Source organism: Erigeron canadensis, chromosome 6 (genome assembly GCF_010389155.1).
Source record: "Erigeron canadensis isolate Cc75 chromosome 6, C_canadensis_v1, whole genome shotgun sequence".
NCBI lineage: Eukaryota > Viridiplantae > Streptophyta > Magnoliopsida > Asterales > Asteraceae > Erigeron > Erigeron canadensis.
This window is the reverse complement of record NC_057766.1, coordinates 22,971,671-22,986,822: the sequence shown is the minus strand read 5'-3', so window position 1 is coordinate 22,986,822 and position 15,152 is coordinate 22,971,671. Positions and strand designations below refer to the sequence as shown.

The 15,152-nt window shown below is 40.3% G+C and overlaps 1 protein-coding gene, 1 non-coding gene and 2 pseudogenes across 2 annotated transcripts; 1 reads left to right on the top strand and 3 right to left on the bottom strand.

The window, feature by feature from the left end:
- Positions 1 to 281: 281 nt before the first annotated feature.
- TRNAW-CCA lies at positions 282 to 355 on the bottom strand. Its single transcript has one exon. It is a non-coding gene; the product is annotated as a tRNA-Trp (tRNA).
- Positions 356 to 1,114: 759 nt separating this feature from the next.
- On the bottom strand, positions 1,115 to 2,395 carry LOC122605986 (annotated as a pseudogene).
- Positions 2,396 to 8,649: 6,254 nt separating this feature from the next.
- On the top strand, positions 8,650 to 10,046 carry LOC122606190 (ankyrin repeat-containing protein NPR4-like). Its single transcript, XM_043779151.1, has 2 exons — positions 8,650 to 9,142; positions 9,385 to 10,046. The coding sequence occupies exons 1-2, from the start codon at positions 8,801 to 8,803 to the stop codon at positions 9,742 to 9,744; spliced, it is 702 nt and encodes a 233-aa protein (XP_043635086.1). The 5' UTR covers positions 8,650 to 8,800; the 3' UTR covers positions 9,745 to 10,046.
- A 1,721-nt stretch (positions 10,047 to 11,767) lies between these two features.
- LOC122604483 lies at positions 11,768 to 15,068 on the bottom strand (annotated as a pseudogene).
- Positions 15,069 to 15,152: the final 84 nt, after the last annotated feature.

The following is a 15,152-nucleotide window of genomic DNA, read 5'->3' as shown; positions in this document are numbered from 1 at the left end:
TTAGGTTTGGAACCCTATATTTTTCCCCTTTCAAATAAATCGAAATGCTTGAAGTTTTTCTATTTGGAATCGTGTTAGGTCTAATTCCTATTACTTTTTGGCTGGATTGTTTGTAACTGCATATTTACAATACAGACGCGGCGATCAGTTGGACCTTTGATTCATTAACATCTTTTTTTTATTGACTTCCTCCTTTTTTTTATCCGCAGGAGGTTCAATTCAGGTTGCTGTTCAAGTGAGTGAAGTTATTGAATTCTAATTAGACCTAACAAGAACAAAATCACGCTCTGTAGGATTTGAACCTACGACATCAGGTTTTGGAGACCCACGTTCTACCGAACTGAACTAAGAACGCTTTCTTATCACAGTAGATACGACTAAAAAGAAAAGGATTCTTTTTGTACCCCCAATACTAAACATGCATATAGTCTCATAGAATGAAAATGATGTATGTCCGAATCGATCTCAATGGATCCCTTGTGACTGCCCAGAGAAGAAGAATAGGTAGGGATGACAGGATTGGAACCCGTGATATTTTTGACCCAAAACAAAGGCACTACCAAGCTGCGCTACATCCCTTTCAATTGGTCTACAGTGTCATTGTAGAGAATCCTTGTTTTCCACATCGGCAATGCACCTCCATCGATATTCAATTTATCTTGCCATTTCTTCTTTATTGATTTATATACTCATCATCATCCCGCCGATCCCACCAACGCTTTCTTACTTATCTTATGAGCAAAAAGGGTTCTAAATAATCAGCCCTTTGAATTGAATAAGCGAGGCTTTCCTGATAAAAAGATTTGAATGTGACAGAGATCCCAATTCTGTGTATCCGGTTAAGCAAGCCCCGTCGCCAGCTTCCACCCAGACAAAAAAAAGTGAGCGCCTAACGCGAAAGGTTGCTTTACTAAGTAATATAACGTTAGCGCTTTAGTTTGTTTGATTGCTCGTTAGTTTCGTTTTCAATAAGGGGCGGAGCTTGAAGAAGCGAGCCTAGAGTAGCAGCACAGCCTATTACGTTTTTCAGGCCCCTTTTTTATTCTTTCTATTAGTAAAGCGCTAACGCCCCTATAGAGTCAGGATATTCTGCTATCAATGAAATCGAAAGAAAGAAAAAACCAGTGCCTTTCGTATAGATCGAGACTTGTAGCTTGATTCTTTACTCATTCCATACTGGGAATAATTGCAGGCGATAACACTTCTTTCTATTTATTTCTCAATGATATCCGACGACCAAGACAATTCCCGTGAAAGTCTTTCATAGAAGTGAATTCTTATTCTTACGAAGCAAATTACATTTCCTATTGATTTGTCCCCTGGACCTATTCTGATTCTGAATTATCCATCGCTACGCTGTTCCCAAGGACTAGCAGAATCGAAATAGCGAAATTCTTGGGTCATCTCAATGGGTTCAGAAACCACACGTTTCTCTGGATCATCATAGCGTACTTCCACATATCCACTCAGAGGAAGGTCTTTTCGTAATGGATGACCCTCGAAACCATAATCTGTTGATATACGGCGTAGATCTGGATGATTGATGAAAGAAACACCAAACATATCCCAAACTTCTCGCTCCCACCGGCCGGCTGATGGAAATGGACTGACTACCGGGGATATTCGTGTTACTTCGTCTGCACTGGTTTGTACACGAATGTGTGAGTTATACCGAGTACTCAGTAAATTATAGACCACTTCAAATCTTCGTTTTCGAGAGGGATGATCAACTCCGCAAATATCCATCGAAACTTGAACCCTTGTATAGGTATGCAATTTAAGAAAGCACAACAATTGAAATGGGCAGTCCGTATTGGTATCAGAGCTATTCCCATGTTCCGATCTTTCCATTTTTTTACCCATTTCTTGGGTAAAGTCTCCCAACTATATTTGAAAATGAATTGGTTATCCATAAAGATAAAGAAAGCTTTCTTGTAGTTCCGCTTCTTGCTCTAAAAATTAGGAAAGACTTGTCGGAAATCGCCAGTTGGCTTGGTCCGACCAAGAAAGGCATGGGACTTTTTGGGCATTTCTTGGGTCGAGTGAGTAAAGACTGGCTACCTATAATATAAAGATCCCTCACTGCACACTTTAGATATAATGAAAACCTTTAGTTTAGGAGTCATTCAGGCTAGATCTAAAAAAAGAACATAGCCTTCGTATGATCCCTTTCTAGTACCCTATCTTGAGCAGGAAAGTGTTCAGTAGGAAAAGACCGGAAGAAATGGGATTCGAACCCATGCATGATGCAATCAATCTTCTTGTATGTCGATTTAGCAAACCAATGCCTTAAGCCCTTGTGCTATCCCCCATGATCAGATCAGATATTTGGGCAACCAACCCATTTCGCTCTATCATTTCTTCTTTCTTTCCTAGCCTACTCAAAAACTATTTAGGAAGGGCTACTATTATATACGCAATTAATAAAGGATGCCGAATCATCCACCGAATCCTATGTTTCATCCTAGTTTATTTGATGTGTATACCTGTTTTTCAGTTGGCCTCATGTATATCTAGGCCAATGTGTCTTATTGGGCTTAGTATGTGCTTAGTTTCGGTTAATCTTTAGGCTCTTTTTGATTATGTAGAAACTTGGATTCTTTTTAGCCTTTGTAATCGTAATCTAATTTCAATAATTTTTTCCATAGGTTAGTTTCTTTATTTTAGAGCTCGGGGAGTGTCTTGAGTTCTTTGTTTGGTTGCCTGGGTTGGGGTATGCCCCTTCATTTATGTTTACTTCAGGGGTTCCTCCCATCCGTCAATGTATTCTTACTTACCGAAAAGAAAGACTAGTTAGGTACCGTAGGTAGAGCATATTCCAACACTTCGGATAACCACTTGACATTGGCACCTTGGCTAGGTAGATCCGTCCCACTCTCCGGACCTCACCTCTGCTTTTTTGGAGTCCGGGATGACTCGGATGGGCAGATAAAACAGTTGCTGTCAGTTACGCCTTTAGGGGCCGCCACGTATAGCTTTAGTTTATGCTGTAGCATCGGTTATTGCTCTGGTTACGAATGACCCAATCTATCTATGGCAACCACCCCTACTTTTAGAAGATGGAGATGCGCACCTAGGAAAGCGCGGAATAGACCTGCGTGTCGGCCAGTGCCGGGGCAGAGATAGGGACCATGAAAGCATGGGATTCAATCGAACCTTTTCGGACAATTCCTAACGCAGAAGGGGGATGCTAATAAGCTGACAGCTCAGGCATGGTTTCAATAGCGAAAGAAGTTCTTTCTGATTTGAATCAAGACAATGAATTTACGAGATCTTGATCCGTTTAGTGCCTTCACTTGTGAACAACAGGGACCCATTCTGTTGATTGCTTCTCTGCGCCAGCTCTTAACAAACTGGTTTTTCTTTCTCACAGAATTAAGGAAATCATTAGATTCTTCTTCCTTCTTTCGGTAACACGAGATAGGCTGGGAAATTCCCCTTCGATAGACAGGTGGCAACTTGACCTCTAAGTAAGGACAGGAACGCCCGTGCCCAATCAAAGACCACAATCATGAAAAGCAGCTGAAACGAGACCTAAAGTTGAACCACTGAAGGAACCTCTTTCCGTTGTTAAAGCAAGTACGCTTTTCAAGCTTTTTCCTTACTCTTACTAAAGCAGGCACATGCAAAACTCTCTATTTGGCTTTTCACTGAAACCAATACGTCTAAACATAAGGTAGGCGCTTTCACGACTCACTAAACGGGGATCAAAATCTTTGCGCAGTAGAGGAGTCAAAAGCGGAGGACGAAGCGAATGTAGAGGACACAACATATCCAGGGAAGGAAGATGGACTGGACTCACTCTCGTTGGGAGGCTGTTCAACCAGACTGCGAAGTTGAAAATCGAAGGGGAACCAGAAACCTTGATCCATGGTCCCTATCCCTACCCTAGAAGGGCTTGAAGCTGAAGCAGACGTCCAGAGGTGCCTTTCTTGATGGAATGAAAAAAATGCCGACCTATAATTCCTAGTCATGAAGTGGAAAAGAAAGAAGTAGCATGGAAAGGAAAGCAATTCGCCAAGCTATGAAAGAAGAGTTTCATTGATGGCCTTCTTGGGAATAGGCATGAAGCCAATCTCTCCTTTCTTCGGTGAATAATCAGTGAATAACCCTTTTTTGTCCAGTCATTTCATCCTGGTAGGGAAATCCAGGACATACATACAAGGCTTGAATGAGATAAAACGGATGACTAGCGATTTCTCATATGTCAGTAGCAGTGAACATGACGGCAAGGCCGGCACCAGATCCGGCTCCCTTTAAGTCCTCAAAGGCCTCTTGACGTTCTCTCGTCCAATGCCATGGTTGGTTATTCTTAAGGAGATTTGTCAGAGTAAAGGTGCAGGCCAACTCGGAATAGAAAGAGCCTTTTACTTTAGTAGGCCGAGGTCAAATGTCGGGATTGAGAATGGATTCAGGAATGGAAAGACCGAATGGACAAAAACAGGGCTTTTCTAAAAGGATTGGAACTAGGCCAATGTCAATCTCATCTATTGCAGCAAAGAAAGAGAGGCAGGAAGAAGTCAGCTAGTTGCCATCCGCTCTGTCCCAATCTCCGGTCAATGATTGAGTCCGAACTCACCTAAAACGGCGTAGAAGGGTAAATCTACCTAGTCAAAACTCTTGTTTAGGAGCCCCTTTTTCAAGCTTCCTCGCCTTCACCCTATGAGTTCAGGGTGCTTTCCTGGCTCGCCTGAACTCATATCATAGGGTTGTGTTCAGTACGATCTTTAGCCTTTCTTCGTAAGATCCTGAGAACTGAAATGCCTAAAGACGGTGCTCAAGTCAGAAATGCGATCTTCTACGGCAGGAATTCTTATATGCTAATTGCCAGAAATCCCTCTCATTTTGTCAATAAGGGAGAGGTTGGGAGATAGCTCTTAGCCTGTTGGTTGCTTGCCTGTGACTTGACTTCCTCGTACTCTTTCTCCTAGAAAGCAACTTCTTTCGTTCCTCAACAGCTAGGTCTTTGCCGACTCTTAGCTTTCCAGGCGGGTTGGTGTTCAACCTTCATTCAATAGGGCTATCTATCCGAAAGGTCTTAATAAAAAGAATCCCTGTAATAGAAGTTCATTCCTTAAATACCTTCCTAATCAGTAATTTGATGGTCTTCCGTAAAGACTTTCATGCGCACCTTCCTTCATAAGATCAGGTAACCTGGTAGGTGAGTCACTCTCCGCTAACCTGGTAGGTGGGACTTGCTCTACTTTGACTTCTCTATTTCATAACACTAGCCAACCAGCGTACATGGAAAGGAGATGACACTCGTCGAGAGGAGAAAGGGCAGGTTTTTGATCTAGTCTGATGCTTACAGGACATAGAATCACGTTTCCGGATGAGTGAAGTTCTTGTTCATTTCTCTTTCTAAAAGGGAGTCTCAATGAGAGCTAAGAAAGGTAATGAGTCTGAATGCCTTTATTGTTGCTGGCTACCTTTCACTTAGAAGTAATAATAGGAAGTCCAAGGCTGCCTTATCTTATGGGCAATGCTCCCTTTGCCGTAAAGAGTAGCCATATCCAGTGCGATCTCCTCATACTCGGATGTCGCCTCAAATCCCATTTATAAACTCTACAACTGCTCCGGTCACACTGCACCACCCTTAATTTAACGGGCCTTTAGGCTAAGGATAGATTGTCTGATAGACGAATTCATCGACTGCCAATGCTCTAATAAGCTGTCTTTCTCCCAGGGATGCTCTTCTTGTCCTACCGGTCGGGTTGCTGGACTGGTTCTTTTGAGGGAGGCCTATAAATTGCACGGGTCCAAGCTTGATTGATTGATTCTTTTAAAACTAGCTCCTGTAATCAATCTCACCATTAGTATTTTCACCATTATAATGGAAACTAAATTCTGTGGATTAAAGCCCTTCTTTAAAGAAGTCCTCTAACTAGATCAGCTAAGTAGGTAGCTTCGCTCAATTGATTCTATAACTCACCATAGCAAGGTAAGCTGCTCTGTATGAGTCGTTACTAACAACCAAGAAGCCAGTCTCTCAGCTGATAGCTCATCGGATCATGCAGCTCCTGATCTGGTCATAGAAAGAAGGAAGTCCGAACTCAAAGCCAGTGTCTGAGCCAGCTGTCCTTAGTAGAATGGAAGCCAGATAAGGAAGTCTGGTCTAGCTCTCGAAAGTGGGTGTGAGCCCCCTTGCGGGTTCTCTTCCGGATCTTTCGAAACTGGAATAAGGGGTCCGAAGTAGAAGGAAGGGTTGCCCACTTGATCCAAGATTCATTCCTCCCGCTTTCATTTTATTTCTTTTCCAGTATATATAGGGCTTGACATGACAGCACCTCGCGACTCCCTTTCAAGATGAACAATGCGGCTAAGCGTGTATCTGGCGCGGGTGTGCCGATGGATGGAGGCGGTTGCATGCTGCATCTAAGAGTTTAGTTCCATGAGACTGAATAACATGGCCTGAAACGAAGTCAACTCACTTTGCTTAACGCAGGGCAGCAAAGCAGGACTTATTTATTTTATCACCCTCACCCGTCATCCAACATGGTTCGCACCAGCGTTATTTGACTCGCTTAGTCCATCGCTGTTTGGCTCTACTTCAACCACTACAACCTGACGGTTCCCTTGCCCTTGCAGCTAAACGAATGCGATAGAACACCTTTTCTGACATCAGGAGATGAAAGCAGTCAAGCAGGCAACTCGACTATTCGTCTTCACTTCCTCAAAAATGCTACCTGCGCGCAGACCCATCCCCAAAGGACTAAATGCATTCAGTTATCTTTCAAAGAGCTTATTCGAGAACAACCTATTCTACAACCTATTTGAATTTGAAAACAACTTTAGGGATGACTATTTTGCAGCGGTAATTGCAAACAGAAAGGGAGCACCGCTTACTCAAGCACTAGTACCGTCTAAGCATCCCACAGCTGATGAAAGAGTACCGGAAACTGGTTGAGCTTCTATTCTAGGATCAGATTTGTAGCTCTTGTAGTAACAGCTTAGGGGATTGGTTTGAATAGCCTATTGACCAGGAGAGCAAGCATTACCGCAGCTTTTACTCTGTTGCAGGTATCAGAAGTTCCATACATGAAAATGAAATGGGACCATTAAAACCCCTCTAGAGCTTGCTTTGCTGCAACTATAGCGTTAGTAAAGGTTGCTTGCGACGGTAGCATTAGCTAGGCAATCAAGGCAGGTCGAATAGAGTCAGTCCTAGGGTGAAGATCATCGGATGGAAAAATGGATTGAGTTGGCTAATCACTTGATGACCCGGTGGAGAATGGGAACAGAGAGTCGCTCCCATAAACGAATGAATGGGACTCCTGGTCTTGATTGAACCAGAGATTCCGACAACCCGGGGAATCGGCAGAAAGAGATGGGTCGGATACTGGAATCTGCCCAAAAGTCCTGACTTTTATTGTTTGTCATTACTTGGCTAGTGGTTTATAGTAATATATTACTTTGTTGTTGTACTTGTAGTAAAATTTACCCACGTGAAGTGATTTAAAAAAATCTTGTAGATATCGCACTACGAATAGTAGAAGACTACCCAGAACTTGCTACAAATGGAAATGCACCCGGGGTTTTGGCTAGAAAGCCTGATGCCTTTGGAAGAGAACAATATAGCAGTATCTGGAGAATCACACACCCAAGTAATGATCCTTACTTGTCTACTATGCATGTCTTGCACATATTTTTTTTATCTTTGGAGTTTGAAAGGTGCATTGTGAAGCCTTTAAAATTATGGTTAGAAGAAACAATCCAATCACATTCTTTTTTTTGAGCATTGAGATTGTAACATAGGGCAGGTATCTTTAGATATGATAAATGATGGGGCTTAGAGGTGACAGTTTCTACCCAATTACATAAAAATGGTTGGATATGGGTTATATTTTATATCTACTACTAACTCAAATGAGCTGAATTTAACTGATGTAACTAAAACGGAAACAGGGTGAAGTCGTTCTAATTAAGGGTGTGTTTGGGTTGAGTGTTACCCTTGACTATGCTTGATAAAACCCAAATAGGGGTTTATAAACCCATTTTCTTCTCTCTCTGATAAACCCATAACCATAGTATTTCCAAAGGACTACCCAAATGCCGGCTAAGGGTTCTAGATGAAAAAAATCTCTTAACTCCTTTTATACGAAAGTTAGAGCATAGACTCTCTAAAATTTCTTGAAATTCACAAATACAGGTCGAAAGTGTTCGTCAGTCGGCCCAGCTTGACTTCAGCTGCCTCTTTCTGACATTAACTAAATTCACTCGTTTTGACCCGTTACCCAACATGTACATTTTTTCCACCTCTGGCAGTGTTTGACTTCTTTTAAGCTTTCTGACCTGCACTAAATTCACTCCTTGTATTCCTTATTTTGCTTAGTCAGTCTTTTCTCTGGAGTTTCCCCCCTGCATTGGTTCCTCATGAAATAATCATGCTTCATCGATTTATTTATTATTGTTTTTTGCATAACTATCCTTTTATCAAGTGATGTTCAAGTATTTTGCAGACGTCACACTACTAGACCGGGTCAGGAGTATACTCAATTTAGGTAAATATCTCTTCTCCCTTTTTCAGTTGTTAACACACTCTATCTAATATATGTTATCATTATGGCATCTTGAAGTTTCCAAAATCATTGCCTGTTTGCTATATGTTATTCTTGCAGTTATTTATGCGACAGAGCCACATACTGTAGCTCATTCGGCGCTGAAGCTGTTAAAAATCTTATCGAGCAGTATTTTAAAATTGCACAAGGATGAGATAAGTGACATACTTAGAGGACCTGCTGACCCTACAAACCCAACAGCTAGTACAACCCAAACGAAAGAAGATGAAAAATCAACAACTATGAAAGATCAAAAGCCAAAATACTCTTCTCAAATGCTATTTGTTGCTGCAAAGAATGGCAACAAGACATTTATAGTTGAGCTCATTCGTCGATATCCAGATCTAATAAGGAAGGTTAATGATAATAACCAAAGTATATTTCATGTAGCTGTTTCAGATCGTCGCAAGGGTATCTTTGATTTGTTAAATGAAATAGGCTCAATTAAGGATTCAGTAATACATCTTGAAGATGAAAATGGGAATAACACTTTGCATTTAGCCGGGGAGAGAGCAAAGAGTAACCAACTTCAGGACGTGCGTGGAGTAGTTATGCAAATGCAACAAGAGCTATTGTGGTTCAAGGTAATTATATGTCTCGAGAATGAAGTTTACGACTCATGAATCTTAGTGTGTGATCTTTTAGGTCATTAAATGTCAACGATGACAATCCTAATATAAACTAACAGGTAATGATGGTGGCTCGTCTAAACCTAGGTTGTAACTAATATAAATCAGTTGCCTTGTTGATTTTGAAATGGTAGATCTAGTTTTTTATATTTTAACTTGATGATAATCATGTAATCTGCGTGTTCGTTCCTGCTTAGGAAGTAGAGACAATTCTCCCTTATTCTTTACGAGTAAAGAAGAATGCATCGGGTCTAACACCCCGTGAAGTATTCACAAAGAATCACAAAGATCTAGTAACCAAAGGTGAGAAATGGATGAAAGAAGTAGCCGCCCAATTAATGGTGGTCTCAACACTTATAGCCACTGTAGCATTTGCAGTACCTTTCACAGTTCCTGGCGGATTCCATCAGGATACCGGTACTCCTATCTTTATTAACAGAAGTCTTTTTACAACTTTTATCACATCAGATGCACTATCTTTGATGTTCGCTTCAACATCACTTCTTTACGTCATATCCATCCTTACTACTCGTTTGCTGAACGCGACTTGGTGGTGAAGTTGCCTACCAAGTTGATGGGATGCCTCGAAACACTTTCCTATGCTTTGGTGGCCATGATGTTAACTTTTGTTATTAGCTTCTTTATGTTATACCAGAACAAGTCACTAGGTGCACCAATATCGGTTGCTGTATTTGCTTTCCTAGTCTTTTGTTTCTTTACATACGAGATATATCCTCTTTTTGTATATATGATTTTGTCGAAGGCTCGTTAATCGGGTCATTCATTCATTTTACGAAAATAGCACGTAACATACAATGGAGTTATATATTATGTAAGTTTTTACCATATATTTTCTCTTTGTAATGAAGTTTCTTTTTTTTTCGAATAAGTGTAATTAAATTTCTATAAATTGTTGTACAGAGAGGCATTTTTAAAATTTTAGAAAAGGGTTCAAACTTCATCTTTCATATTCATGCCACAAGGTACTATTTTAAATTTTGTGCACAACATACTATTTTAAGCACTCCGAACGGGGCTCATAAGTTACCGCATCACTTCACTCACTATCTCTATCGACACATAACGGGCACACTCCCAATGGACCTCGTCACTTTCTTCATTACTTCAATTTTTTTAATTAATATACATGTATATACACACACATACATAAAGTATATAAAAAAAATCCATATATCTTCATCACGATCACCCATGAGATGGTGTGCCAAAGACATCATTGGTGATGACTGATGAGTAAGTGATGGGCAAAGACTTTAAAGACCATTAGGAGGATATATTCCCTTTCATATAAATAGACCTCTCTCCTTGAGTTTTCCACACTTTTGAACCAATGGATTCATATTCACCCCCTTCACCAACACGCCCAAAAGCCGATTCTTTCATCACAGACGATGCTGATTACTATCACCAAGAATCCGACGCACACTCATTCTCAGCTGTCATTGGAGACCGATTCGTTTCAAGGTCTGAAACCCAACCCCATGATCCGAAAACTATTGAACCTCCGGTCGATATAACAACAGCACCAGGCCTCACAGATGTGGCCCCAAACAAAGGCCATTCGTATTATGAAAACAGTATCCGTGATACGAGTCAAGACAATGATCATAGACCGCTTTCGGTTGGAGATTTTGCTGGTGAAAGAGGAAAGTCTGAATACAATGATGTAACTGAATATGAATATGTCAAGACTCCAACAGAAGGAGATGTCAGAAAAGTTGGTAATAGTTATGAAGATGATGAGGATGAGTATCAAATGAATTCTGCTCCAAAGAGTTATAATAGTGATCATTTTGGCAAGTTTAAGTGGTAGATTGTTTTGTATCTTGATTAATGTTGTTTAACATATGTATTATGCATGCATGTTCTGTTTTGGATTTGCAGATCTAGATGTCTAAATTTGGTGATCATTTGTGTTTCCTGTGCGTTGACTTTTGAAATCAATAGTTCATGTGTGATCTACTGTGTTTTTTTGTGTGTTGACTTTTGAAAGACATAGTCCATATGTGATTGGTTTATGTTATTCTTTTTTTACCTGCTTGTTAGTAGTTAGTTTTCCCCGAATTAGTGATTCAAGAACAACGCACGGATTTGAAGTTTTGAACCCGAAACCTTGTGTGAGTCAAAGTCTTCCACCTCCTCATCTTCTCACATTTTATGTTATCCTTTCTTGGGGCACGTTTATCTTCATGATCTGAATGTGGGAATACTCAAATTGAATATAGGAACATGGAAACAAAACCCGCAGAAACATATGTGGAAGTTAAAGACACCCCAAACCTGGAACTTTAGAAGCCTTTACTGAAGAATAAACCCATTATGAGCTCAAACAGAGTGGAACTAAGAAACCAAAACCCAAACAAAACTGACCTGTGCTTAACTTTCCCAACTGAACTTGTGACACCAAGAGGCATCGTTTTCTTGTTAAAAAACGAACCATATACATTGCGACTATCTTGGTAAGTACCAATCCTGACTGGCATCAAATTGGTATAAACACTGTAACTGGATATAAATACAACCGAAACTTAGCATTAAACGTTTCTTAATTCTGTTGCTTTCTACATACAACGGAATGCTAATTGCAAAAGCAATTACACTGCTTGAATTCAATTAGCCAACTTGAATACCATTATTAATAACTGCAATAAACATAAGTCTGAAACTCTATTCAACTTTCACATTTACAGAAAAGAAGTTGCCATATGTTATAGCAGCTGCATCCATTACGCCCTTCTCTAACACAAACGCCATATAATAACCCGGGGGTGCTACGTTACTGTCCAGTGGTGCCATACACGCGAATCTGATTGTCCCGGGCCTATTTGCTGCTACACTTAGAACTGCAAGCTTGACCAGCCTCTGTCCCTGTGAGAAAGAATGTGTAGCAAATGGTGCACTCATAATATTTACCTCTGGAAAACCCCTTACGGGAATCTCCCCTGCTACTACTATGTTGAAACCACCTCCATAGTGAATCTTTACAGGCAGCTCAATGATTTTCGGTCTCATGATCTCTTTATCAGGTGACAAATATTCGGGTGAAAAAGCTTCAATCTTTAGTTGTGTTGGGAATTCACCACTAAAGTTATAGTAATAATGTGGGTTACTTCCTGCAACTAAAACGTGAATGATACATTCTAGGCACTGAACCAGGGGTTTGCGTTATAAAACGTGAACCTACTGGTTCATTTGGTTTGTACAAAACCGGATTTAAACAGGGTTTGGATGCCATATCAAACCCTTGGGTGCCAACTTGTGCTCCACTTATAATCAAAACATCACCAGTGGGAAGCATCACCATATCACCCATAATCCGACCAAATGGCATATTTTCCATTTCCCAGACCGGGTTTTTTTTAGTTGCAACAATCCGACCACAACTACTACGAGCAGGGGCACTTGTGTTCCGCTCACTAAATGCCCCATATTGTGCTCCACCACAAACAACAATTGTGGCAGAGGAATAATCTCTTGTTAACGTCAGCATCACAGACGAACCTGCAGAAGGATAGTTACGTGGGCCGCCTTCTAATTCCGGGTATCTTTTCAATACAATGTTTTTCGTATAGTCATATAATACACAATTATTGTTTGCAAACACAAATAAGTGACCGTTTGGGAGAAGATGAACGTATGGATAAAGATTGTCCATCTGCACATCATTTGTTTCAGCAAGAAATGGAAAGTTCACAGCCCGAATACCCTTTGTTGGAGGAAATAATTCAACGCTAAAAGTGGCGTTACCACCAACCATGATCACCGATCCGTTGGGTAGTATTTGATTAGTTGCATACCATCTACCTTGTGCTAATTCAATGTATTCAAGCTCTTCCCAATCACAAGACAAGGTGGTTTCACACGGGGTAAACATGCGTATTTTCTTGTAACCATCAAAGCTGCCACCAGTATGAAGAAGTGTCCCGTTGGGGAGAAATTGTGCAGATGAACACCATGTGTCGTGAACAACTGTCAAGGTTCGTACTTTTTTGGTATCAAGGTCGAATAGGCTAGAATAGTGTTGGCCAAGAAGGATGACGGTGTTGAAACGTGTAACAGCTGTGTGCATGGAAGCAATACCGGCGTTTTCCAGTAGTAGCTTGATGGTTTCATAGTTGTATCAAGAGACAATATTGAATGAAGTCGAAGATAGAGTGTACAACTTACCATCTTTTTGTAAGGAACATTGTCTAGTTATGGGCATTCATTTAGACAAAACAGAAGGCCTGAATATGGAGTGTTTGAAAAGTTAGCACGCGGGTTGTTTTCACTCATACATAATGGTACAGTTTCGTTTTGTAATTGTCCAATACTTACGACAGCATAATGGCCGGAGGTTCTTTGGAAACAAAATTTCTACCTTTGGGTAAGAATAAGACCATGTACATTTCACATTTCTTCCTCCATATCTCGTGGAAGACAAGATTAGGTAACTATGTGGTCTAATCAACACAATCGAGACACTTTACTAATTTTTTTACCTTTCATGTTAAAAGTCCGTTAAATGATCTAAACTATATGGAACCTACAATGCTTTTTTTTTTATTAGTTCAGCCCTTTTCAAATGTTGCCCAATTTTAACCAAATCAGATTTCACAAGTATCTAATCCGTTCTCACTAGCCCAATTCTCAATTGTTATCCAGATTCCAGCATCTCATCTCAGACCCAAGTTGCTACATTTATCTTCTATGTCCATTATATGTATATATATTTCTTACATATATAATTTCTCAGCCTGGAAGTCATATATAGCAACAAGTGAAAGAAGTAATCCACATAAGTGAAAAAAGTAATCCACATAAGCACATATAATAATCTGTAAATATCACTTGAATACTTATAATTTACCATGACTAGTATCATCACAATGTTACAGAAAGAAAAAGAAAAGCTTTAATTTATATAATTGTTCAACTTGATTGAATGCTTTTCAACTCAAACATAAAACTGAAGATACTGATATATCACTTGATCTCTACAAACAATGTAATGTCAATTATATAAACAAAGACATCGGGCTTCCTAGCCAAATCCCCAAGTGCATTTCTATTTGTAGCAAGTTCCGGGCGGTCTTATACTATTTGTAGTGCGATATCTACAAGATATTTGTAAAATACTAATACGAACCCATCCCATAATAGGCTCGTATCATGTTATAAGCTAGGTGTAGAACTCACTCCCAAAAGCTAGCTCAAAGGAGGAGGGGACACCTAGGCTTATAAACCACCAACCAATCCCATACTTGGCCCATGTGGGATCATATCAATACCCCACCCTTTGAAGAGCCAACGTCCTCGTTGGTCACGGTTGGCACCCTTCTCCTTGGGTCCAAGCCACCACTCCATAGGCCACCACTCCGAGCGTTAGAACCTCGAAAGGTAGGGCTAGCTCTGATACCAATTGATACAAACCCATCCCATAATAGGCTCGTATCATGTCATAAGCTAGGTGTAGAGCTCACTACCAAAAGCTAGCTCAAAAGAGGAGGGGACACCTAGGCTTATAAACCACCAACCAATCCCATACTTGGCTGATGTGGGATCATATCAAATACCTCACATGAATAAACTAAACTACAAGTCAAACAAAACATCATGTAATCAATGGAGCACAACGACTTTATGTAGAGTAATTTTTGAAATAACATCAGTGACAAGAATGACGAGCCTTAAGTACACATATACAAACACACACTATCACAAAGAAGCAAGTTAACATACAGAAAATATATATCATGTAGATGGGTATATTACCTGAATGACGGAATGAGAGTTAGTTAAGAGCAGTATATTACCTTGTCAAGAGAATCACCTTCATTAGCTTGGCTGTTACTATCTTTGCCATTGCGGTATTTGCCATTATATCTTCATCAGGAGATTCAGACCCGTTGTATGTATATAGGAATTAAGGATACAAAACCATCATAAACGAATCTACTTATCT